The sequence below is a fragment of the Panulirus ornatus genome, chromosome 66, assembly GCF_036320965.1.
Source record: "Panulirus ornatus isolate Po-2019 chromosome 66, ASM3632096v1, whole genome shotgun sequence".
NCBI lineage: Eukaryota > Metazoa > Arthropoda > Malacostraca > Decapoda > Palinuridae > Panulirus > Panulirus ornatus.
The window spans coordinates 5,992,640-6,018,736 of NC_092289.1; the positions used below are offsets into that span (position 1 = coordinate 5,992,640).

At 39.5% G+C, this 26,097-nt stretch overlaps 2 protein-coding genes across 7 annotated transcripts in view; one reads left to right on the top strand and one right to left on the bottom strand.

Moving 5' to 3' along the window:
• The window catches only part of LOC139746857 (uncharacterized), a 456,577-nt gene that overhangs the window by 347,271 nt on the left and 83,209 nt on the right, over positions 1-26,097 (bottom strand). The window lies entirely within an intron of this gene.
• LOC139746859 (uncharacterized) overlaps positions 1-26,097 on the top strand; it is a 118,710-nt gene that overhangs the window by 13,821 nt on the left and 78,792 nt on the right. For all 5 annotated transcript variants that reach the window (XR_011712245.1, XR_011712244.1, XR_011712243.1 and 2 more), the window contains exons 3-6: positions 1,481-1,607; positions 12,243-12,364; positions 19,276-19,551; positions 22,976-23,192. Coding sequence is in view for 2 of the 5 variants with exons in the window: in XM_071658482.1 (XP_071514583.1) it covers positions 1,481-1,607; positions 12,243-12,364; positions 19,276-19,551; positions 22,976-23,192 (742 nt within the window). In the remaining 3 variants the exon portion in view is untranslated. The remainder of the gene's footprint in view (positions 1-1,480; positions 1,608-12,242; positions 12,365-19,275; positions 19,552-22,975; positions 23,193-26,097) is intronic.

A 26,097-nucleotide genomic window follows, 5' to 3' on the forward strand; every position in this document is an offset into this window, starting at 1 on the left:
TTTTTTTCTGTTCAAACTTACATGCCAATTAACTTTTCCCTCAACCCTCCTGAACCTAATAATCTTGCTTTTATCCACATTTACTCTGAACTTTCTCCTTTCTTTTGCTTTTATCCACATTTACTCTGAACTTTCTCCTTTCGCACACTTTTTCAAACTCAGTCACTAACTTCTGAAAAAGATTTTGAGCGATCACGGCTTGAACATACAAGAGGGTGAGGGGCACGCAAGGAATAGTGTGAACTGGAACGATTTGGTTTACTGGGGTCAACGTGCTGTCCGTGGACCGAACCAGGGCATGCGAAACATCTGGGGTAAACCATAGTAATGTCCGTGGGGTCCGGATGTGGATAGGGAGCTGTGGTTTTGGTGTATTACACATGACAGCTAGTGACAGTGTGAACAAATGTGGCCTATTGTCTGTTTTTCTGGCGCTACCTCGCTGAAGCAGGGGAGTGTGATGCTGTTTCCCGTGGGGTGGGGTAGTACCAGAAATGGATGAAGGTAAGCAAGTATGAATATGTACATGTATGGACATTTATGGATATATATATATGTGTATATGTGTGGATGGGCCATTCTTTGTCCATTTCCTGGCGCTACCTCACTGACCTTGGAAATGGTGATCATGTATAATAAATAATAGAAAATGTGAAATGAAGGGTATTTGTAGTTGGTATTGTAGATAGAATGAAAATTGAAATGTGAGAATATATGGTGTTAAGAAATAATTAGAAAAACACAGATTAAGTTGTCTTAGGATGTTAGGATGGTTTGGTCATGTAGAACATATTTCAGATGATAGGTTGGTCAAGAAGATTCTTATAATGTCTTTCTATATCTGTGACACCTGTTCCCTTAGGCCACTCTCATGAATGTTTCCATAGCTGGTGAACTCTGGTGCTGCTTCTTAGCAGTTAGTGCCTGATGCATATTTGTACGGTAAAAGGTATGAGGATGAGAGTTAGAGCGAAAGCATGGAATAGATGGAATGAGAGTATTAACTGATCTATGGATATTTTAGGGGAAGATGGAAGTTATGATTGGGGATAGGAAGCAGTGGAAGCATTTTATGCATGCAAGTGGTGTGAATGGAGACGCTGATCTTTCATGACAAATTAGTTTAATGTGCAAAGTGGGAAAAGTAAGAAACATTCTATAAGTGTTGAGGTCCACATGTTTTAACTAACTGGATATAGGTTGAGGGTGTGTATAATTAATTTTTTATTTTTTATTATATGTACCTGATTGAACTAGGAATGGAGTAATGATAGATTAGATGGGAAGATATCATATGTTAGACCTGATTTCCTTTATGTAGTATGATATATCTAGCTTTTGTATAGATGCCAAAGATATGGGACTACTTTCCACACTCATAGCTGTGTAATGTAAAAGTAATAACCAATAGGGAAGGTTTGATCTTATACTACTAATGGATTTATTATTGCCTCTGATAAGTTTTTCTAATTTATTACAGGAGTCTCTCATAGATGCTACGCTTGCCTGTGATGGCAAATTATTTTCAGCCCATAAGTTTGTTTTGTCAATGTGTAGTGAATATTTCAAGGAGATGTTCACGACTAACCCCTGCAAGCATCCTATTGGTAAGTCACCTCGTATTTAGTGAAGCTATTTCTAATTTGTCTCTACAGTCATCCAGATATAGATAGAATGATAATTTTTTTTCAAACTCCTTGACCATGAACAATAAGTTTGATAGTTTTTTGCTTGTGTAATATAATCTAAAACTGAGTAGTTCTGAGCAATAGTGCTCTATATTCACAGTCCCTGAAGAAACTAAAAGGACTCTCGTTTCTTTGGACATAGTTTGCTTAATATATCCAACTTTAAACTGTTTATAATGTAATATTTTCTTCAGTGAATGTAGGGCGTTCCATAGAGAAATTGTCGACAGTAATGTAAATAGACTGATGAATTTTTTACAGAAACCAAAATATGTAATTCTGTATGATTAATTTTGATAGACGGTGGTTGGAGTGCGAGTTGGAATGGAAAGAACTTGCATGAAGTAGGATGTTTTAGATACTTGGGAGTGGACATGGCAGTGAAAGGAATTGTGGAAGCTTAAGTGAGCTGTAGGGTAGATGTGGGGGCTGTGGTCCTGGGCACATTGAGGAGCTTGAGGAAAGAAGATGTCATTGTTAGTAAGGGCAAAGATGAGTATACTTGATGGTACAGAAATTTTGCTGGTGTTGTATGGATATGAGGCATGGACCTAGGATAAAAAACTGCAGAAGAGGGTGGAGATGTCAGAAATTAAATGGTGGAGGACAATATGTAGTGTGAGAAGGGCTGATACATTAAAATATGACGGTAATAGAGTGATGCTGTCGCAAGAGACATATTGATGAGAGAGTACTGAAATGATTTATACATGGAGAGGATAACTAAGAGGGTGTATATTTCAGAAGTGAAGGAAACAAAGTGAAGGGGGAAACCAAGGAGGTGGAAGGGTGGAGTGAAAAATTCGGAGGTGATCAGGGCCTCAACATGCAGGAGGTTGAGAGGCATGCTATGAGGTATACTCTAGGCAATGTGCTGTCAGTGGGCTGAACCAGGTCATATAAAGTGGTCAGGGGAAATCACAGAAAGTTGGTTGCTTGATTATGGATAGGGGGCTGTGGTTTTGGTGCATTATACATGACAGCTAGAGAGTGGATGTGAGAAAATGAGGGATTTTTTCATCTGTTCCTGATGCATCTTCACTAACAGGGAATGGCGAACTGATATAACAAAGTTTTTAGATATCTTTTTAAAGAAGCCAAAATATATGATTCTCTAAATAGTTTTAAGTTTTTAGATATAATTTTCATTCAAAAAATGTGCTGAATAACCATATAAGCATTAGGTTATATTGTTTTACAAATACAAATTTCTCAACCACCACAATTGTAGCACATTGCTACATTCCTCACCTGTTTATTCAAGAAATAGCCATAAATATTGTCTTTTTCCATATGATATATTCTTTGTTTATATTTGCATACCCATAATTTTCTAAACTCTGTTAAATTATGATCTTGGTATGACTTTTTTTTGTCTTAACTCATTTAAATATTGGAAATGGAGTTGAGATGTGTTTACACATGGTATATTTAATTACATATACATTTATTTATTATCCTTGATCGCCATTTCTTGCATCAGCGAGTTGGTGCCAGGAAACAAAGAATCGCCCTTCAACTCAAATGCACATATATATACATAAACGCCCATACATATACATATGAAAATATACACTTATACATACATACACATGTACATATTCATACTTGATTACCTCTATCCACTCCTGCCCCACAACATTGCCTCCCCACCCCACTGGAAACAGCATCGCCAACCCCTGCCTCAGTGATGCAGCACTAGGGAAACAGGCAAAAAAGGCCACATTTGCTCACACTCAGTCTCTAGCTGTCATGTTTTCCTTTCTAATTCTGTGAATCTATTAATCAAGTTATATGAAAAGCTTTGTCGATATTTCAGTACAACACACTTAAAAGTACAAGTGTAAGGCCTGTGCTATGTGTTATCTATACATTGTTTCTCTATATTCAGTGTGGTTCTCTGATAATTATTTTGAAATAGCAAAACTATAATTTTTGTAAAAATATCAGCTGCACCAGTCAGACACACTGTTTTCAAGGTTAGGTGGGTGCTCTTGGCAACACTGCTTACTGATGTTCTAGAAACACCTCCTGCCTTATTATTTTTTTTTTTTTATTATACTTTGTCGCTGTCTCCCGCGTTTGCGAGGTAGCGCAAGGAAACAGACGAAAGAAATGGCCCAACCCCCCCCCATACACATGTATATACATACGTCCACACATGCAAATATACATACCTACACAGCTTTCCATGGTTTACCCCAGACGCTTCACATGCCCTGCTTCAATCCACTGACAGCACGTCAACCCCGGTATACCACATCGCTCCAATTCACTCTATTCCTTGCCCTCCTTTCACCCTCCTGCATGCTCAGGCCCCGATCACACAAAATCATTTTCACTCCATCTTTCCACCTCCAATTTGGTCTCCCTCTTCTCCTTGTTCCCTCCACCTCTGACACATATATCCTCTTGGTCAATCTTTCCTCACTCATCCTCTCCATGTGCCCAAACCACTTCAAAACACCCTCTTCTGCTCTCTCAACCACGCTCTTTTTATTTCCACACATCTCTCTTACCCTTACGTTACTCACTCGATCAAACCACCTCACACCACACATTGTCCTCAAACATCTCATTTCCAGCACATCCATCCTCCTACGCACAACTCTATCCATAGCCCACGCCTCGCAACCATACAACATTGTTGGAACCACTATTCCTTCAAACATACCCATTTTTGCTTTCCGAGATAATGTTCTCGACTTCCACACATTCTTCAAGGCCCCCAGGATTTTCGCCCCCTCCCCCACCCTATGATCCACTTCCGCTTCCATGGTTCCATCCGCTGCCAGATCCACTCCCAGATATCTAAAACACTTCACTTCCTCCAGTTTTTCTCCATTCAAACTCACCTCCCAATTGACTTGACCCTCAACCCTACTGTACCGAATAACCTTGCTCTTATTCACATTTACTCTTAACTTTCTTCTTCCACACACTTTTCCAAACTCAGTCACCAGCTTCTGCAGTTTCTCACATGAATTAGCCACCAGCGCTGTATCATCAGCGAACAACAACTGACTCACTTCCCAAGCTCTCTCATCCCCAACAGACTTCATACTTGCCCCTCTTTCCAAAACTCTTGCATTTACCTCCCTAACAACCCCATCCATAAACAAATTAAACAACCATGGAGACATCACACATCCCTGCCGCAAACCTACATTCACTGAGAACCAATCACTTTCCTCTCTTCCTACACGTACACATGCCTTACATCCTCGATAAAAACTTTTCACTGCTTCTAACAACTTTCCTCCCACACCATATATTCTTAATACCTTCCACAGAGCATCTCTATCAACTCTATCATATGCCTTCTCCAGATCCATAAATGCTACATACAAATCCATTTGCCTTATCTTAGTCAAATAGTGCTTACTGATGTTCTAGAAACACCTCCTGCCTTATCTTAGTCAAACAGTAATGTTGGAGGAGTTAGTGTTCTTAAAATCACTTCTCCACACAATTTGAAGATAAATGGCCACAATTTTTTTTCTAGAGAAATCACGAAAATTTGTTGTCATTGGCATGGCTGGAGGATGACTTACAGTGGGGAGAGATTACCTTACACTGCCCCCTCAGCATCCACCTAGACCAGCTGGGTAGCCTTGAAATAGACAGACAATTTGATGCGTAAATTTGTCTAAAAGAGGAGTTGTCTAGATTGCATAAATACCCTTCTAGAGAAGAAGTTGGGGGGTTAATGCCAGTTTTACCCTTCTGAAACATCCTTCGCAACCTCTGTACTAATAATGTGGATAATAATCACAGTGACTCAGGGGGTATATATTTCAGAAGTGAAGGGAACAAGGAAAAGGAAGACACTAAGGAGGGGGTGAAAGAATGGAGCGAAGATGGTTTGAAGGCTTTGGATCTGAACATGCGGAAGGGAGTGAGGATTGCAAGGGATAGAGCAAATTGAAGTGATGTGGTCTGCAGGGCTGAACCAAGGGTTGTGAAGTAGTTGGAGAAAATCATGGTCTGTGGGCTTGACTATGGACTGGGGGCTGTTATTTTGGTGCTTTATATTTGACAGCTTAACAGTGGATGTGAGCAAATGAGGCTATTTCTTTTTATGTTTCTGTTACTACCTTGCTGATATGGGGAAATGGCAACCATATATGAAAAAAATGTTTCATTATCTCTCATAACTTCTTTACTCATAAAAGTTGTTCCAACAATCCACTTCATTATTATCTGCTCTTCAAAATAAATAGTATATATTTATTTCACGCTGATTTTTACGTAAGATCCTTTGGAAACTTCCTCTCTTTGGAAACCAATAGTTTGGGAAATAATCCTAATATAAAGCAATTTTCGATCAACATTATATTGCTTATAAGTGTTAAGCATGCTTGCTACCATTTCTGTTCTTGTGTGTATAAGGACATATAGTACTCATTTGTTTAAGACTGATTTTTTGACATTTCTCTTCAGAAAAATTTTACTAACTCACAAAGGAAGTAAGTGTCATATAAATTCCTATTTATCCCTTTTTGAGGACACTGTTTATGGACATGTATGCTACCATTTCTTAACCTCTACATATTAAAATGTACCAGAGGCCCTCATATAAACAACAGGGTTAAGTACTTAGAGACCTTCACTCTAGCAATCTACCATTATTTGAATCACTGACTTTTATAAGGGGATTATATTCCTTCCCCTAAAATTTCCTTATCCGCTTATTACGTACAGACGATGCCCAAGACAACTTAGCTTACCATCACTGTACACTAACACCTCTATTATCGGTAATTTGAAGTGACAAAATATCCAAAACAATGTATATTTTTCAGTTTCGGTTGGCAGCACTTGATTAAAAATATTCAAAATATTGAAAATTGTGTGCACTGCGCTGCAGGGTTTAGGGTATTCACCACCTGGTGTTTTGTGGCACTGGTGATTGTTTACTGAGTCCCATGTGTTTTCTGGCGCAGTGTTATGTGCTGGTCTTGTACATTTGTGTATTTTGTGCACCCTGGATTACTATTGTGGACAATGGCCCATCTCATGTGTCATCAGGCATTGCTTGACAGCTCCTCAAAAGCACAAGGAAAGTTTTAAGCCTCGAAAAGAAGGTTGAGTTGTGCTAGAGGCTGCTTAAGCACAAGTCCAAAGGCAGTATTTATGGACTTCAATGTCATTTCCTTACCATACATTAGTATATCTTCTGTGAAAAATAATTACAGATATGTATGATATTTTGAAATATTACATTTTCCGAATAGTTTATATATTAAAAAACTCGCATAACCAGAAATTTTGCTGTCTTAAATAGCTGATTCTCCCAAGTATTTCAGGTAACAGGTTTTACTGTACTACACTATCATGATGTAATTTTGACCGAGTCAACACCTGATACCATATCATTGATAAATTAGACAATTTAATTATAATATTGAGAATGCTAGTGGTGAGGGCTTGCGATGTTGGAGTTGTGGGACTGTGGAAGAGTGAGGATTACTTGGAGTAAAACTAAGCCTGTCTGTATTATCTCCCGAGTTATCCAATTCAGCAACTGTTTTACTTAGAAAGGGAAAAGTTTGCCTTGGTCATGTGAAAAAGCTATCTAGTTTTAGCTGTAAGTCTTTCCTCTTTCTCTTTATGAAATTCTTTAGAGGCTTATGAAGCATCCATTATCTTTCTAAAGAACACTGGGGCACGTTTGTAGTTGGCATCATTTCATTAATGAGGGTGACAGGCTTGTTAAAATTTTCAAACACTTCTGTTAAGCCATTTGTTGTGAACCAGCTTACAGTAGGGAATGTATCAGTATGAGTATGTTCCCTCCTCTGGTCCCCCTCCTTATGAAATTTTTCTGCCTTCAAGTATGAGCTCCTTGGTCAGAATCTATGATTGTGACTCCAGCAGCAATCAAATTTTGCTTTCCCACTTCTTCCACCAACGCTGTTGGCATGAGAGACAGTTGACTTCAGCAGCAATCAAATCTTGCTTTCCCACTTCTTCCACCAACACTGTTGGCATGATAGAGTTATATGTTGGATCATGGGCCATTGTTTCTTCCTGCTAGGCCTTGAGAAATCCAAATGTAATCCAAATCCAAATGCCCACATACCTCTCTTTTCTATTTCACTAGCGATTTTACTTTTGTCGTCCCATTCCTCAATACCCTTTCTAACCAGCCCACCTCCCATCTTACACATGCTACACACACATCTCTTGCACTTGCCACCAGCACTGCTTCTGTAAATACCTCCCACTCCTCTCTCTCTTTCCTAACTTCATTTCCTCTCTCCTTTTTCCATTCAATTCTCAGTCTTTCTTAGTATTTCTTTATAAAAATATTGTTACCAAGCTCACTTACTTTCACCACTCTCTCCTTACACATAACGTTTCCTCTTTTCTGAAAACCTTTACAAATATTCACCGTTGCCTCTACAAGGTAATGATCAGACATCCCACCAGCTGCCCCAGTCAGGACGTTCACATCCAAAAGTCTCTCTTTTGCATGCCAATGAATTAGTGTGTAATCCAATAATGCCTGATGACCATCTTTCCTTCTCACGTATACTTGTGTATGTTGCTTTTTTTAAACTAGGTACTTGCAGCACACAACTCGGCTGTTCACCATTTCCATCACATAACTGAATACCCCTTGCCTGCCAATTTATACCTTCATCTGACACATTTGTCATATTCATATTTGAATTATCCATCACTAATACTTAGTCACCTGTATCAAGAGTGCAGACACACTCACTGAGCTGCATCTAAAATACTTGCCTCATGATTTTTCTTCCTATGGCCAGGTGCATATGCACTAGTAATCACCTACCTCATGTAAGCCTCTCATTTTTACCCACATCAGTCAAGAGCTCTTTTCCTAACACTTTTACATGCTACCACAACTCTTGAGTCAGCAGTAGTCCTTCCCCTGGGGATAGGGGAAAGAATACTTCACACACATCCCATGAATGTTGCAGAAATCCTGGAAAGCTTCCCCGCCTGCATAACTTTCCAAAAAAGACAGGATGCAGCCAGATTAGGATTTTTTCCCCTAAGCCAGTCGTGTTCTTGATGCTACCTTTGTAACCGTAAAATAGCAAATGTGTATGAGTTAAAATATCAACTCACATTTCTTTTTCATACTTGTTCTTCATTTCCTGTGTTAGCAAGGTAGCACTAGGAACATGAAGAAAGACAACATCAGTTCACACCCATATGTAATTACTGAAATCACTGGTCCCTATCCACAACCAGGCTCCACTGACCTTTCCACGGAATCTTTTTTTCGTACATGTTCACCATTTCCTACGTGAACAAGGTAGTTTCAAGAGCAGATGAGAGAGCCTTAGAGGGAAAACTCCTCTTTTGGCTCCTTTCTCTGTTCTTTCTTTTGGAAAATAATGCAGGAAGGGAGGATTTTCAGCCACCCACTTCTGCCCTTCTTAATCACCTTCTATGACACACAGTGAGTATGTGGGCAGTGTTCTTTCTCTCCCATCCCCATGGATAACCAGTGAAATGTATTCGTAATAAAGTCATGGCAGCAATTGAAATAATTCTGCTAAGAGTTTAGAGAAATACCATACTACCTATATGAATATTGCCTTAAATATGAGCCATTAACAAGATCACTGTATTTTCAGAATGTGTGTAAAAGACATAACATTGTGCATTATACAATGTCTTTTTTTTCTTCATCTTAGAAAGTACAGGATGCTTCATGCATCAATAAGCCACTTGGTAATGAGCAAAGCTGGGTACTTTCATAGTAAAACATGCTAGCCTTTAACTGTACATTGCAAATAGATTCTATAGCTTTCTGAATGTATGATCTGGCTGAACCTGAGCCCTCTGCTAGTTGAACAGAGTGAGTAAACATAAAACACAAAAGCCTAGAATATCCATAAGTAATATACTGTATGCATTAGCACCACATGAAAATACCAACACAACCCTCTAGAATTAATATATCCATTCGTGGAAAGTTTCTATATCTGGGAGTGGACTTGGCAGTGAATGAAACCATGGAGGTGGAAGTGAGTCATAGGGTGGGGGAGGGGGGTTAAGGTTCTGGGAGTGATGAAGAATGTGTGGAAGGAGAGAACATTTTCTTGGAAAGCAAAAATGGGTATGTTTGAAGGAATAGTAATTCCAACATTATATGGTTGTAAGGCATGGGCTATATATAGGGTTGTACAGAGGAAGGTGGATGTGTTGGAAATGAAATGTTTGAGGACAATATGTGGTGTGAGGTGGTTTGATCAAGTAATGAAAGGGTATGAGAAATGTGTAGAAATAAAGAGTGTGGTTGAGAGAGCAGAAGAGGGTGTGTTGAGTTGAAATGGTTTGGACATATAGAGAGAATGAGTGGGGAAAGATTGACAAAGAAGATATATGTGTCAGAGGTGGAAGGAACAAGAAGTTGGGAGACCAAATCGAAGGTGGAAGGATGGAGCGATTGGGGCCTGAACATACATATACATATATATAGTACACACACCAGCCCAGATGTTACTGTACTTCTATTTAGGTTATACCACTCGTGACAAGTCACCATTGGCAAGGCTGTGTCATTGTCAGTTGACAAAATAGAGCAGTCTTGTCAGAGATCTTCCTTCATAGGAGTCAGTCCTCTCCCTCATCTAAGTGTAGTGCAGCTTTAAGATGCATGAGCCTCTGGAAAAGGCATTCCTGTTAACATCAGGACCCTTTTAGTAAACTGTCTCTGGTGGATATTGTAAGTAATAGATAAATACCCCATTTTAATCCAAGAACCCAACTTATCAAGCAGCTCTAAAGGGAGGATGAGCAGATGGGTTAATTTTGGACTGACTGCCATGCCCAGGATTTTAACTGGTCAGGCCCATGAATGAAGTCATGGTCAATAGTTCTAACCATTTCCAAAAACCACTAAGAATCTCTTTCTTGCCTTAATCAGTATATGATTAGACATCAGATATTCAGTCTGTTTTCTCTTTCAGTATATTCATGACCAAAAAGCCTTTGCTTTACACACTTATCATTAATTTTTTTTTTTTTTTTTTTTTATACTTTGTCGCTGTCTCCCGCGTTTGCGAGGTAGCGCAAGGAAACAGACGAAAGAAATGGCCCAACCCCCCCCCATACACATGTACATACACACGTCCACACACGCAAATATACATACCTACACAGCTTTCCATGGTTTACCCCAGACGCTTCACATGCCTTGATTCAATCCACTGACAGCACGTCAACCCCTGTATACCACATCGCTCCAATTCACTCTATTCCTTGCCCTCCTTTCACCCTCCTGCATGTTCAGGCCCCGATCACACAAAATCTTTTTCACTCCATCTTTCCACCTCCAATTTGGTCTCCCTCTTCTCCTCGTTCCCTCCACCTCCGACACATATATCCTCTTGGTCAATCTTTCCTCACTCATTCTCTCCATGTGCCCAAACCATTTCAAAACACCCTCTTCTGCTCTCTCAACCACGCTCTTTTTATTTCCACACATCTCTCTTACCCTTACGTTACTTACTCGATCAAACCACCTCACACCACACATTTTCCTCAAACATCTCATTTCCAGCACATCCATCCTCCTGCGCACATCTCTATCCATAGCCCACGCCTCGCAACCATACAACATTGTTGGTACCACTATTCCTTCAAACATACCCATTTTTGCTTTCCGAGATAATGTTCTCGACTTCCACACATTTTTCAAGGCTCCCAAAATTTTCGCCCCCTCCCCCACCCTATGATCCACTTCCGCTTCCATGGTTCCATCCGCTGACAGATCCACTCCCAGATATCTAAAACACTTCACTTCCTCCAGTTTTTCTCCATTCAAACTCACCTCCCAATTGACTTGACCCTCACCCCTACTGTACCTAATAACCTTGCTCTTATTCACATTTACTCTTAACTTTCTTCTTCCACACACTTTACCAAACTCAGTCACCAGCTTCTGCAGTTTCTCACATGAATCAGCCACCAGCGCTGTATCATCAGCGAACAACAACTGACTCACTTCCCAAGCTCTCTCCATTTAATACATAATCCATTACAGTGACACCCCTTTACCCCAAACCTCACTTGCCCAATTGTGCTTATGCATACATCTCTTCCTAAACTACAAATTTTCAGTCACCATTCCTCTTTCAGCATGAACTCAACAAGCTTTTACCCTTCTTCAATTACATCAGGGATTCCATCCCCTCTTGATTTTACCCTCAGTTGCCATATCCCCTACCTTTGTATGTACATCTTCATCCCATAGCCTGTTAATATTATCCCTTGCAACAAAACTGTTAAAGTACTCACGTCCTCTGAAAATACAATTTTTTCTTCACCATTCCTCTTAATTTGCTGGGAATAAAAAATAACAAGCACTCGTGTAAAGCTAATTTGAGGCTCTGGAAATAAGTGAGGCATAATCCATTTAAAGCAAGGGAAATTTGAGACTGACTAATTATTGAAAAAGTTTCTTTGCTTTAATTCATCCATAGGTTCATATGTTTTGCCTTGTCATAATTTCTATAATTAGAAAGGGATACATTTTATTTTGAAAATTAATTTTTTTCTTCCTAGTTTACATGAAGGATGTTCGGAGTGAAGATATGGAGGCTCTACTCGACTTTATGTATCGTGGTGTTGTGCACATTCCACAAGAATCTCTTTCTGGACTGCTCAAGACTGCTGAGGGCTTACAGGTATGCTGCTTGTTCAAGAAGTATTACTTTATGTAAATTTACTTATTGTCTGCTTACTTCATCGGGTTTATATATAGTAGTCCATTTGATTTTTCTCATAAAATTTTCATTGTTACTTTTCATCTGTTATTGCTAGAAAATCTTGGTAAATTTAAATTTTACTACTTTGAAGAACTGCAGTAGATGGAAGGGAACTAGAAGTTTCTTATCCACTTTTATACATGATAATTCCACGTATTCCCTGCGTGTCGTAGAAGGCGACTAAAAGGGAAGGGAGCGGGGGGCTGGAAATCCTCCCCTCTCGTTTTTCTTTTTTTTTTTTTCTTCCAAAAGAAGGAACAGAGAAGGGGGTCAGGTGAGGATATTCCCTCAAAGGCCCAGTCCTCTGTTCTTAACGCTACCTCGCTATCGCGGGAAATGGCGAATAGTATGAAAGAAAGAAGAAAGAATTTTGCATGACATTTTGAAGCCTCAGGAGGGCCTTGCCTAGGAGTAGGACTAGCCTGTTTACATAGGCTGAAGATATGATCGGATGGTAAGACCGACCATGCATCAATTTGTGTGGTCATTCCCAAAAATGGTTGGAAATTGACCACTGTCTGACTGTTATTTTGTAAACTGCATTAGTACTCGTGTGTGCAATGAGAACGTACACTGTATACTGAATAGCGCACCCCTGTGAACTTCCCATACATTACACACGCAATATATGTACATGAAGATACGCCCAGAATTTCAAAAAAGTGTATTTTACTAAGAAAAATTGTAGTTGCATTTATCTAAAAATTAAAATAATGAATACGGCAAGAACGTAATGGTTTGCAACTCTGCATGGTTGTTACACCTTACACAAAATTTTTATATGCACTTCTTCACCTCCCTTTCATTTCTATCATTCCAGAATATTGAGTAATGTATAGAGATTCATGAATACAGACAGATACCAGAATGGCAAGAGTATGGTTGATATTTTTATAGAGCGAATGATGTTCAGTAGAGGGTTGGGAGAGGATTTGTCATCATAATGTAGTAATATATAGGTTTACCTTTTAACAATTTAAGTGTAAATATGTGAATAAAAGAACATTAATGATTAAAGTAGACATGTTGTGGGATGAAAGGTGAAACTTGTTTTCAAGAGAAGCTGAATAAGAAGCCGAGACATGTCTGGGAGATTACAGGTGGCAAGGGATGAAGTTTACAAGAAAGACATACTTATAACTGCATTAAGATTTTGCAGGGTTAGCAAAATCTTAAAATGCACATTTTAAGAAATTAACCATAGTGCTGCTAAGGGCAACGATTTATTGTCAACCTTAGGCTTATTCAGAACAATTTTATGCTGTGTGTCAAGGCTTCTTACTGTGGATGCAGTAGATAAAGGAATGGTGGTAAATACAAATGAATTTTCTCAGCTAGTGGGATACAAATTGAATGGTATATTGCTGTGACATAATTGAAATAGGCTTCATAAGTACACAAATCTTCAAATTATGGTGATATATTTCTACCCTATCCTTGGGGAAAGGGGAGAAAGAATACTTCCCACACATTCCTCGTGTGTTGTAGAGGGCAACAAAAGGGTACAGGAGCGGTGAGCTACAAACCCTCCCTTCCTTGTATTTCAACTTTCTAAAAGGGGAAACAGAAGAAGGAGTCATGCGGGGAGTGTTCATCCTCCTCGAAGGCTCAGATTAGGGAAATGTGTGTGGATGTAACCAAGAGGAGAAAAAAGGAGAGATAGGTAGTATGTTTGAGGAAAGGAACCTGGATGTTTTGGCTCCGAGTGAAACGAAGCTCAAGGGTAAAGGGGAAGAGTGGTTTGGGAATGTCTTGGGAGTAAAGTCAGGGTTTGGTGAGAGGACAAGAGCAAAGGAAGGAGTAGTACTACTCTTGAAGCAGTTGTGGAAGTATGTGATAAAGTGTAAGAAAGTAAACTGCAGATTGATATGGGTAAAACTGAAAATGGATGGAGAGAGAGGGGTGATTATTGGTGCCTGTGCACCTGGTCTTGAGAAGAAAGATCATGAGGCAAGTGTTTTAGGAGCACCTGAGTGAGTGTGTTAGCAGCTTTGATGCATGAGACCAGATTATAGTGATGGGTGATTTGAATGCAAAGGTGAGTAAAGTGGTAGTTGAGGGTATAATTAGTGTACATGGGGTGTTCAGTGTTGTAAATGGAAATGTGACGAGCTTGTAGATTTGTGTGCTGAAAAAGAACTGATGATTAGGAAACATGGTTTAAAGAGATATACATAAGTATACATATGCAAGTAGGAGAGATGACCAGAGAGCGTTATTGGATTATGTGTTAATTGATGGGCGTGCAAAATAGAGACTTTTGGAATGTTAATATGCTGAGAGGGGCAACTGGAGGGATGTCTGATCATTATCTTGTGGAGGCGAAGGTGAAGATTTGTAGAGGTTTTCAGAAAAGAAGAGAGAATGTTGGGTTGAATAGAGTGGTGAGAGTGAGCTTGGAAAGGAGACTTGTGTGAGGAAGTATCAGGAGAGACTGAGTGCAGAATGGAAAAAGGTGAGAGCAAAGGACGTAAGGGGAGTGGGGGATGTATTTAGGGAAGCAGTGATGGCTTGCACAAAAGATGCCTGTGGCATGAGAAAGATGGGTGGTGGGCTGATTAGAAAGGGTAGTGAGTGGTGGGATGAAGTAAGACTGTTAGTGAAAGAGAAGAGAGATGCATTTCAATGATTTTTGCTGGGAAATAGTGCAAATGACTGGGAGATGTATAAAAGAAAGAGGTCAAGAGAAAGGTGCAAAAGGTGATAAAGAGGGCAAATGAGAGTTGGGGTGAGAGTATCGTTAATTTTAGGGAGAATAAAAAGATGTTTTGGAAGGAGGTAAATAAAGTGACTAAGACAAGAGAACAAATGGGAACATTGGTGATGGGGGCTAATGTGGAGGTAATAACAAGTAGTGGCAAAGTGAGAAGGAGATAGAGTGAGTATTTTGAAGGTTTGTTGAATGTGTTAGATGATAGAGTTTGAGAGGGTCAGGGAGAGTGGTTTGGTAAACAGAGAAGAGGTAGGGAAAGCTTTGTGGAAGGTGAAAGTTGGCAAGTTGGCAGGTTTGGATGGTATTGCTGTGTAATTTAGTAAAAAAGTGGGTGACTGTGTTGTTGACTGGCTGGTGAGAGTATTCAATGTATGTATGGTTCACGGTGAAATGCCTTAGGATTGGTGGAATGCATGTATAGTGCCTTTGTGTAAAGGCAAAGAGGAGAAAGGTAAGTGTTCCAATTACAGAGGTATAAGTTTGTTGAGTATCCCTGGGAAATTATATGGGAGGGTATTGATTGAGAGGGTGAAGTGTACAGAGCATCAGATTGGGGAAGAGCAGTGTGGTTTTAGAAGTGGTAGAGGATGTGTGGATCAGGTGTTTGCTTTGAAGAATGTATGTGAGAACTACTTAGAAAAAAAATGAATTTGTATGTAGCATTTATGGATCTGGAGAAGGCATATGATAGAGTTGATAGAAATGCTTTGTGGAAGGTATTAAGAGTATATGGTGTGGGAGGTAAGTTGCCAGAAGCAGTGAAAAGTTTTTATTGAGGATGTAAGTCATGTGTATGAGTAGGAAGAGAGGAAAGTGATTGGTTCCCTGTGAATGTTGGTTTGGGGCAGGGGTGCATGATGTTTCCATGGTTGTTTAGTTTGTTTATGGATAGGGTTGTTAGGGAGGTGAATGGAAGAGTTTTGGAGAGAGGTGCAAGTATGCAGTCTTTTATGGATGAGAGGACTTGGGAAGTGAGTCAGTTGTTGTTCGCTGATGATACAGCACTGGTGGATGTGAGAAACTGCAGAAGCTGGTGACTGAGTTTGGTAAAGTGTGTGAAAGAAGAAAGCTGAGAGTAAATGTGAATAAGAGCAAGGTTATTAGGTTCAGTAGGGTTAAGGGACAAGTCAATTGGGAGGTAAGTTTAAATGGAGAAAAACTTCAGGAAGTGAAGTGTTTTAGATATTTGGGAGTGGATTTAGCAGCAGATGGAACAGTGGAAGTGGAAGTAAGTCATAGGATGGGGGAGGGGACAAAGGTTCTGGGAGCGTTGAAGAATGTGTGGAAAGCGAGAACATTATCTCTGAGCAAAACTGGGTATGTTTGAAGGAATAGTGGTTCCAACAATGTTATATGGTTGCGAGGCTTTCCATCTTTCCACCTCCAATTTGGTCTCCCACTTCTCCTTGTTCGCTCCACCTCTGACACATATATCCTCTTGGTCAATCTTTCCTCTCTCATTCTCCATGTGACCAAACCATTTGAAAACACCCTCTTCTGCTCTCTCAACCACACTCTTTTTATTACCACACATCTCTCTTACCCTACTATTACTTACTCGATCAAACCACCTCACACCACATATTGTCCTCAAACATCTAATTTCCAGCACATCCACCCTCCTGTGCACAACTCTATCCATAGCCCACGCCTCGCAACCATACAACATTGTTGGAACCACTATTCCTTCAAACATAGCCATTTTTGCTTTCCGAGATAATGTTCTCGACTTCCACACATTCTTCAAGGCTCCCAGAATTTTCGCCCCCTCCCTCACCCTATGATTCACTTCCGCTTTCATGGTTCCATCCGCTGCCAGATCCATCCCAGATATCTAAAACACTTCACTTCCTCCAGTTTTTCTCCATTTCAAACTTACCTCCCAATTGACTTGACCCTGTACCTAATAGCCTTGCTCTTATTCACATTTACTCTCAACTTTTTTCTTTCACACTCTTTACCAAACTCAGTCACCAGCTTCTGCAGTTTCTCATATGAATCAGCCACCAGTGCTGTATCATCAGCGAACAACAACTGACTCACTTCCCAAGCTCTCTCATCCACAACAGACTGCATACTTGCCCCTCTTTCCAAAACTCTTGCATTCACCTCCCTAACAACCCCATCCATAAACAAATTAAACAACCATCACACGCCCCTGCCGCAAACCTACATTCACTGAGAACCAATCACTTTCCTCTCTTCCTACACGTACACATGCCTTACATCCTCAATAAACACTTTTCACCGCTTCTAACAACTTGCCTCTCACACCATATATTCTTAATACCTTCCACAGAGCATCTCTATCAACTCTATCATATGCCTTCTCCAGATCCATAAATGCTACATACAAATCCATTTGCTTTTCTAAGTATTTCTCACATACATTCTTCAAAGCAAACACCTGATCCACACATCCTCTACCACTTCTGAAACCACACTGTTTTTCCTCAATCTGATTCTCTGTACATGCCTTCACCCTCTTAATCAATACCCTCCCATATAATTTCCCAGGAATACTCAACAAACTTATACCTCTGTAATTTGAGCACTCACCTTTGTCCCCTTTGCCTTTGTACAATGGCACTATGCAAGCATTCCGCCAATCCTCAGACACCTCACCATGAATCATACATACATTAAATAACCCTACTAACCAGTCAATAGTACAGTCACCCCCCTTTTTAATAAATTCCACTGCAATACCATCCAAACCCACTGCCTTGCCGGCTTTCATCTTCCACAAAGCTTTTACTACTACTTTTCTGTTTACCAAATCATTCTCCCTAACCCTCTCACTTTGCACACCACCTCGACCTAAACACCCTTTATCTGTCATTCTATCATCAAACACATTCAACAAACCTTCAAAATACTCACTTTATCTCCTTCTCACATCACCACTACTTATTATCACCTCCCCATTAGCCCCCTTCACTGAAGTTCCCATTGTTCCCTTGTCTTACGCACTTTATTTACCTCCTTCCAAAACATCTTTTTATTCTCCCCAAAATTTAATGATACTCTCTCACCCCAACTCTCATTTGCCCTCTTTTTCACCTCTTGCACCTTTCGCTTGACCTCCTGCCTCTTTCTTTTATACATCTCCCACTCATTTGCATTATTTCCTTGCATGTATGTATGTATGTATGTATGTATGTATATATTATTACCCCAGGACCAGTTTTCATGAGAAAGTCCTAGTGTTACCCTGGAACATTTTGGAGACTCCTGCAGCTCAATGCTGCAGCACTTTGAGTAGCAGGGAAATTAGACTCCTTAAGAGTGAGACATTCTTTGACAAAGCAGTATTCCAGTGATACAGCCTCACCAAAAGTGACTTTTTCACTTGTGGTGTAACTTTGAGCTGGCAGAGTTCAGGAACACCTCATATGAGTAGTGATAGTGTTACAATACTTGTGCTGGTCTGCAGTCCAGTTGAGTGCATTGACTTGAGTGTGCTGAAATGGTTTGCTTGTGGAAAGGATGAATGAAGAAAGACTGATGAAGAATATGTATGCCTCAGAAGAGAAAAGAGGAAGTGGGAGGGGGAGATTAAGATGGCGTGCAAAAGGCAGAAATATTGGTGCCCAAACATTCAGGAATCATGCATTGAGCATTGAATAGGAGTTGATGTGATATATGGAGGATGACAGTTTTTGGAGTAAGCTATTGTAGATGTGATATGATATATGGAGGATGACAGTTATTGGACTAAGCTGTGGTAGATGAATTGGTGGAGATAAAATATGGAGTGCTAAATGGGATTTGGCTATGGGAATCTGGCTTTGGTTTTGGTGCCTTATGCAAGACTTTTAAAGACTGGGTGTGACAAAGTTAGACCATTGATCATTTGTTCCTTACTATTTTGCTAAGGTGGGAAAGACAAGTTTTAAGAAAAAATTATATTTTGAGATTGTTTATATAACAAAGTATCAATTTTTTTTAAAGTTTTCATCAGATTGTGAGGTATTTGCTTGACTGTATAGAATTTTTTTATTGTTGAGAGATGGATTGACTGATTTATGATGTCAGTTATTGTATGGATTTTTGTGATGCTGCTGTATTGATTTTCAAGTACTGGTACATAAAACACTTTGTTTCATCTTTATAGATTCGTGGTTTAGGTACATTTGCCCGGGAGGCAGCATCAGATGTTCCAGTTGTGCCATCAGACCGCTCAGTGGTGACTGGAGCCTTGGAGCCTTCAGTGATGATGAGTCCAGAGCGTAAACGTCCATGTGAAATGGAACAGTCAGAGTCCTCACTTGTTAACTTTTCTGATGGTGAGTTGGATGAACCAATTCATATCTCAAAGAAGAGCAAATCTGATGAATCATCAGAAACCCCAGCACCTGTACCAGAATTGCCAAGGGTTTCAGAAGATATGGTGAGGAAATATGCCTGTTGACTTTCAAAGTAAAGAATAAGGGAAAATGTAGTTTAAGATTTTTCTATTTTAGCTGGTTTTCAAACCTGAAATATATTATTTTCCTGTGCTCCTTTCTAAGACTTGTAATTAAGTAACAGGGTTATTCCATTTATCAAAAAGTTTTTGAATTAGAGTGATACAAAAGCATTTTTAGTTGAGCCTGATATTATATGCACAGTCCTGCAAATGTGTGTGTAAATGTCTGAATCCTCACCTTCACATCTGCACTAACACTTTAACTCACACACGGAGGTAGAAGTACATAAGCTGAGAGATCAAGTTAAAGACCTAGAAAGATATGAAATGAGAGAGGAACTTAGGGATCTGAAAAATATAGTCATTGGATATGAAGATACATAGGGGGTAAGGGGAAATGACCCTTGAGAGACATACCTTAAGTCCAATGGTGAGCACTTTAAAATTTGAAATAAGCATTTTGTATATTAGGAACAACATGCTTACTTTACAAAAGCATAAAGAAATGATGTGCAAAACTATACAGGAAAGGAATAAAGATGTAAAACTGTATAGAATAATGGCAACACATCACCCCTGATACTCTGTGCTTGGCCTCTGTACTCCAAAAAAGGAGCCAGCTAGCAGTGTTGCATTAAAGGCTCTCTCATTTTCTTCATGGTTCACATTGTTGACTTAGTAATTCCAAAATGCCTTCTAAAATATGCTGTACAATCACCACATGCAAGCCATCAAATAAATCCACTTTTTGTTCTAAATTTGGAAATTGCATTAAATTATAGACCAGTATCAGATATGTTGTATCCATAACATACCAGAAAAGGTAATCAGAAAGGAGAAACAAAGCAGGAGACAGTATTGGTCCAGAGGAAAGAGTTCATGCTGATCATATGTCTTAGATAGTTGTGGCAATTGAACTTCTTGAGTTGAGGCAGAGGGTAATAATGAAAATCAGTGCCAGGGAGCTGATAAACATTATTAATAGTATTTCTCAATTAATTTTCTCCAAGTTGGATAGATGGAATATGCCTTCTTGGTCTACAAGAAGACATTTGACACTGTTCCACTAAAAGGTCGGTAAAATAGCCTGATTTTCAATCTAATACTTGAGGGAGGCTCCTTTGTTTGAGTACTGACCAGGTGACAGTGGGTAGGGGTAACCATTATTGTAACACAGAGCTTGGTTATGGGCCATCACTGTCTTTGATCTATGTAAATGACATGCCAAAAGGACTATTTAACCTGCTTATGTTAGCATATGGTGCTAAGATCATTAGAGAAGTAAGGGATGCACAACAACTTAAGCTCCAAAGCTGGTCTGATACTTGTTTGATGAATTTCAACTTCAGCAAATGCAAAGTGAAAAAGATGTGACAAAGTGAAGCAAATGCAAAGTAAAAAAGATGTGACTGTGAAAAGCCTTAATATGAACATAACCTGGCCTGAAACAAATTACACAAAATGTATATGTGAAAGAGACTTGGAAGATGATGTACCCAGCCTACCACCAGAACACTTTCTTAGAAGATTTGTGAAGGAGGCAAACTGTGAATGGTTACTTTGAGAAGGCATTTAAGTATTGCTTACAATATGCCCAGATTAGAAAACTTCATACATTTCAAGTTGGTTGCCACACTTAAAGAAACACAAGGATCTAATAAAGTAGGTCCAGAAGAGAACTGAGCTACTGGGATTAGAGTTTGTAAACTTGTTCACCATGGAAAAGTAGAGAATTTGGGAGATTTGATCACAACCTTCATGTTTATTTACTAATTTGGTAATGTGGATAGTGACCCTTGCTTTGGGTGATGCAAAGAAAGAGCAGAGAGCTTATAGCAAGAAAGTAAGCAAAATGCTTGTTGGAAATTATGAAAATATGAAAAAAAATACTCTGATAAAATGGGAGTGATGGATGGTTGTAATAAAATGAATAAAAATGTGGTAAAATGGAAGTGATGGATGAATGTAATAAGATGAATGAAGATGTGGTTAATGGAGACAGCTTACAAAAATATGAAAAGCTGCATGACAGAAGAGAATGTTTAAGAAATGAGGCCTCATGATTTAAAAATTTCCTACCTGTGTAGTACAAAAGTACAAATAGGTTCTTGCACACTGCTAGAAAGCATTTGACACAGTGTTGCTTGGGAGGCCAATTACAAAACTGAATATGAGGCAGGGATAAGGGATAATTAACTGAAGTGAATATGAGGCAAGAATAAGAGGAAGATTACTTAAATGGATAGATTATCTCAATGGAGGGAACAAATGATGCATTTCAGAGAAGCCCTTTCCAAATGGGTTGAGGTGACCAGCAGACTACCACAAGGTTCTCTTCCAGGAACCATCACTCTCCTTGATCTAAGTAAATGACTGGCTTGAAGGTATGGGCTCCTACCTGAATTTGTTTGCAGATGATGCATAGGTTATGAAGGAATGAAAATAACTAAGGATTGCATCAACTTACAAGGAACCAAAACAGATTCCAAAGTTGATCTGATAATTGGTTGATGAAAATCAACCTGAGCAAACATGGAGTATTCAGGATGGCAGAAAGTGAAAGAAGGCCTCAGGATGATTTTTTATCTAGCTGGAAATAAGCTTCAGGAATTTGTTTGTGTAAAGGACTTGGGAGTTAACTTTGTCCCTCTCCTGTTGCCAGAATAGTTACAGATGATGATCTTGCAAATATTACAATAGCTTGTCCCTCTCCTGTTGCCAGAATAGTTGACAGATGATCTTCTTGCAAATATTACAATAGCTTTCAAGTAAACATATAAGGAAGTAATTAGCAAGCACTCATGTCATACTTAAGGCCAAACTTAGAATCTGCTCCTCAGATTTGGTCAGCACACCTAAAGAAGCACATAGAACTAACAGAAACTTCCTGAGGAGGGCAGCAAATGTCATACCAGAATTAAGAGAGCTGAGTTACAGGGGAAGGCCAAGGTTTTAAATTTGGCCACGTTGGAAGAGAGAAGAGAGAGGGATGACCTTATTTCTGCCTTTAATTTCTAAAGCTAACCAACGATGTGAACAGTGAATAGTTCTTAGAGAGATTTAGGGATAGAGAAACTAGAGAAAACATGAAATTTAGCAATGAACTTGTTAAGAAATATTATTAAAGTACTTTTATAGTGTAAGAGGGGTGGAGGAAAGGAATAATATGACTAAAGGCATAGGTAATGCAGACAACATACAAGAGATTTATGAAGTTGTACGATAGAGAATTTTCTAGAGATGGGTCCCCATTACTGTAAAACTCCCTCCCTGATCAGTGTAAATAGGTTATATATTAATTTCATACACTATGAAAAATCTTGTTAATGTACTCTCTCTCTCTGTCTCAATTCTTCTCCAGATTTTATAAATATTTCCATTTTAATGACAGTATGCCACATTTCAGCTTGATTTGGGTGGAGGCGTAACAATCCATGCAAGTGATTACTTCAAGTTCAGGCGCACCAACGCTAACCGCTATGTTAACGATCTTCTTCGTTACTTTTTCTCCATGGAAGTTCTAGCATCATCATCTCTTACAGGAGGTGAATGCTTCGCTAATAAGGACAAAGGACCCTCAAACAAAAATCAACTTGACCCTTGTATCATTAGGGTTATCACACGTAGGTCTCTTGTTTTGTGGCGTCAATTGTAATATGTTAGTGTTGGGTTTGCAACAGAATTTGTAACACACACATAGCTCTCTTGTTTTTGTGGTGTCAATTGTAATGTTTTTGTGTAGAGTACTGTATCAGAATTTGTAATATTCACATGAAGTATTAATAAGCTTTGAGCATTGATGACAGTTTGAAAGAATATTCTTGCCTTAAAGGAGATTTATGTAGGCCCTGCATGTCAATCCTACCTTTCTGGTATGTACAATAGTCACCTTGTAATATGTAATGTTTAAAGTTTTTTTATTCTCTTTAATGCAACACTTGCTATTATGTACCCTCAACTGTGTTCCCCAGTTGATGTAATGCACCCTCTACTGCATTCCCCAATTGAAATTTCTTTTACAAGAATTTTGTAAGCAGAATGTGAGACAGATTGGTTTAAGTGTGAATTTAAACGAGGAGGACCTGGAGGAAATGTGTATTCCTTGGAGTGGACATGGCAGCAGATGGAAGTGTAGGGAATGAAGTTAAGACAGTTGAAGAGAGAGGACTAAAGTGTTTGGTGCATAAAGTCAGTATCTGTATAGGCAAAATTGGTTATATTTGAAGTTACAGATGTCCCAGCATTGTTGTATGGATTTCATCCTTGAACTCTGAATGTGCAAGAAAAGAAGAGGTTAGATGTGTTGGAAATTAAATGCTTGAGGACAATATGTGTTGTGAGGCAGGTCATTTGTGAAAGAAATGACATTTTCTTGAGGTAGATGTGGTATTAAGCATTTCTGTTTGAGAGGACTGACCATGGTGTGCTGAAATGGTTCTGACATATGGAGAAGAAGAGTGAAAAGAGACAAAGAGAGGATAATTCTATCAAAAGCAATTGGAATAAATGGGAGGGGAGACTGAGGAGTGGAATGAGGGAGGCTTTTGGGGTATTGGGACAGGAACATCCAGGAGAGCAAGAAGTATGCATTTGACAATGAATGAAAGCATTATAATATGTTGGGGTTAATATGATATCATTAGGCTGAACCAGGAATATGAAGTGGTCAAGATAAACCATAGACTTCTCTGTAGGGCTTGGCTGTGGATGGTAGGCTCTGGTTTTGGTGCGTTATATATGATAGTCAGAAGTTGGAAGTGTGTAAATGAGTCCATTGTTCATTTGTTCCTGATCCTACCTTGCTAAAGTGGAAAAGGCAGTTACATACCTGGGCATAAACATTCGGGAGGATGAGAAACCTGAATGGGATACGATACAATGAATTATGTGGTATATGGTGTGGCAACATGCTGTCACTGGGCTAAACTAGGGCATATAAAGCAGTTAGGGTAAACCATAAAGTCTGTGGGACTTGGCTGTGGTTTCAATTCATTATACATGAAAGCTAGTGAGTAGATGTGTGCAGTTGAAGTGTGGCATCACAGCAGGAATGGATGGGATCGTAGTCAAGTTTCTCAATACAGGGGATGATTATGTTGATTGGTTAGTTTGGTTATTAGAAATTTGTGTGACACGTGGTGGGGTATGTTAGGATGGGTAGAATCCAGTATATTGCCCTTGTATCAAGGCAAGGGACAAAAATTAATGCAAAAGATGCCTGTGGCAAGAGAAAGGTGGGAGGTGGGCAGATTAGAAAGGGTAGTGAGTGGTGGGATGAAGTAGTAAGATTGTTAATGAAAGAGAAGAAAGAGGCATTTAGACAATTTTTGCAGGGAAATAGTGCAAATGAGATGTATAAAAGAAAGAGGCAGGAGGTCAAGAGATAGGTGCCAAAGAAGCAGGAGGTCAAGAGATAGGTGTAAGAGGTGAAAAAGAGAGTAAATGAGAGTTGGGGTGAGAGTATCATTGAATTTTAGAGAGAATAAAAAGATGTTTGTTTCCCATTGAACGAGAGGGTGAAGGCATGTACAGAGCATCTGATTGGGGAAGAGCAGTGTGGTTTCAGAAGTGGTAGAGGATGTGTGGATCAGGTGTTTGCTTTCAAGAATGTATGTGAGAAATACTTAGAAAAGCAAATGGATTTGTATGTAGCATTTATGGATCTGGAGAAGGCATATGATAGAGTTGATAGAGATGCTCTGTGGAAGGTATTAAGAATGTATGGTGTGGGAGGCAAGTTGTTAGAAGCAGGGAAAAGTTTTTATCGAGGATGTAAGGCATTTGTACGTGTAGGAAGAGAGGAAAGTGATTGGTTCTCAGTGAATGTAGGTTTGCGGCAGGGGTGTGTGATGTCTCCATGGTTGTTTAATTTGTTTATGGATGGGGTTGTTAGGGAGGTGAATGCAAGAGTTTTGGAAAGAGGGGCAAGTATGAAGTCTGTTGGGGATGAGAGAGCTTGGGAAGTGAGTCAGTTGTTGTTCGCTGATGATACAGCGCTGGTGGCTGATTCATGTGAGAAACTGCAGAAGCTGGTGACTGAGTTTGGTAAAGTGTGTGAAAGAAGAAAGTTAAGAGTAAATGTGAATAAGAGCAAGGTTATTAGGTACAGTAGGGTTGAGGGTCAAGTCAATTGGGAGGTAAGTTTGAATTGAGCAAAACTGGAGGAAGTAAAGTGTTTTAGATATCTGGGAGTGGATCTGGCAGCGGATGGAACCATGGAAGCGGAAGTGGATCATAGGGTGGGGGAGGGGGCGAAAATCCTGGGAGCCTTGAAGAATGTGTGGAAGTCAAGAACATTATCTCGGAAAGCAAAAATGGGTATGTTTGAAGGAATAGTGGTTCCAACAATGTTGTATGGTTGCGAGGCGTGGGCTATGGATAGAGTTGTGCGCAGGAGGATGGATGTGCTGGAAATGAGATGTTTGAGGACAATGTGTGGTGTGAGGTGGTTTGATCGAGTAAGTAACGTAAGGGTAAGAGAGATGTGTGGAAATAAAAAGAGCGTGGTTGAGAGAGCAGAAGAGGGTG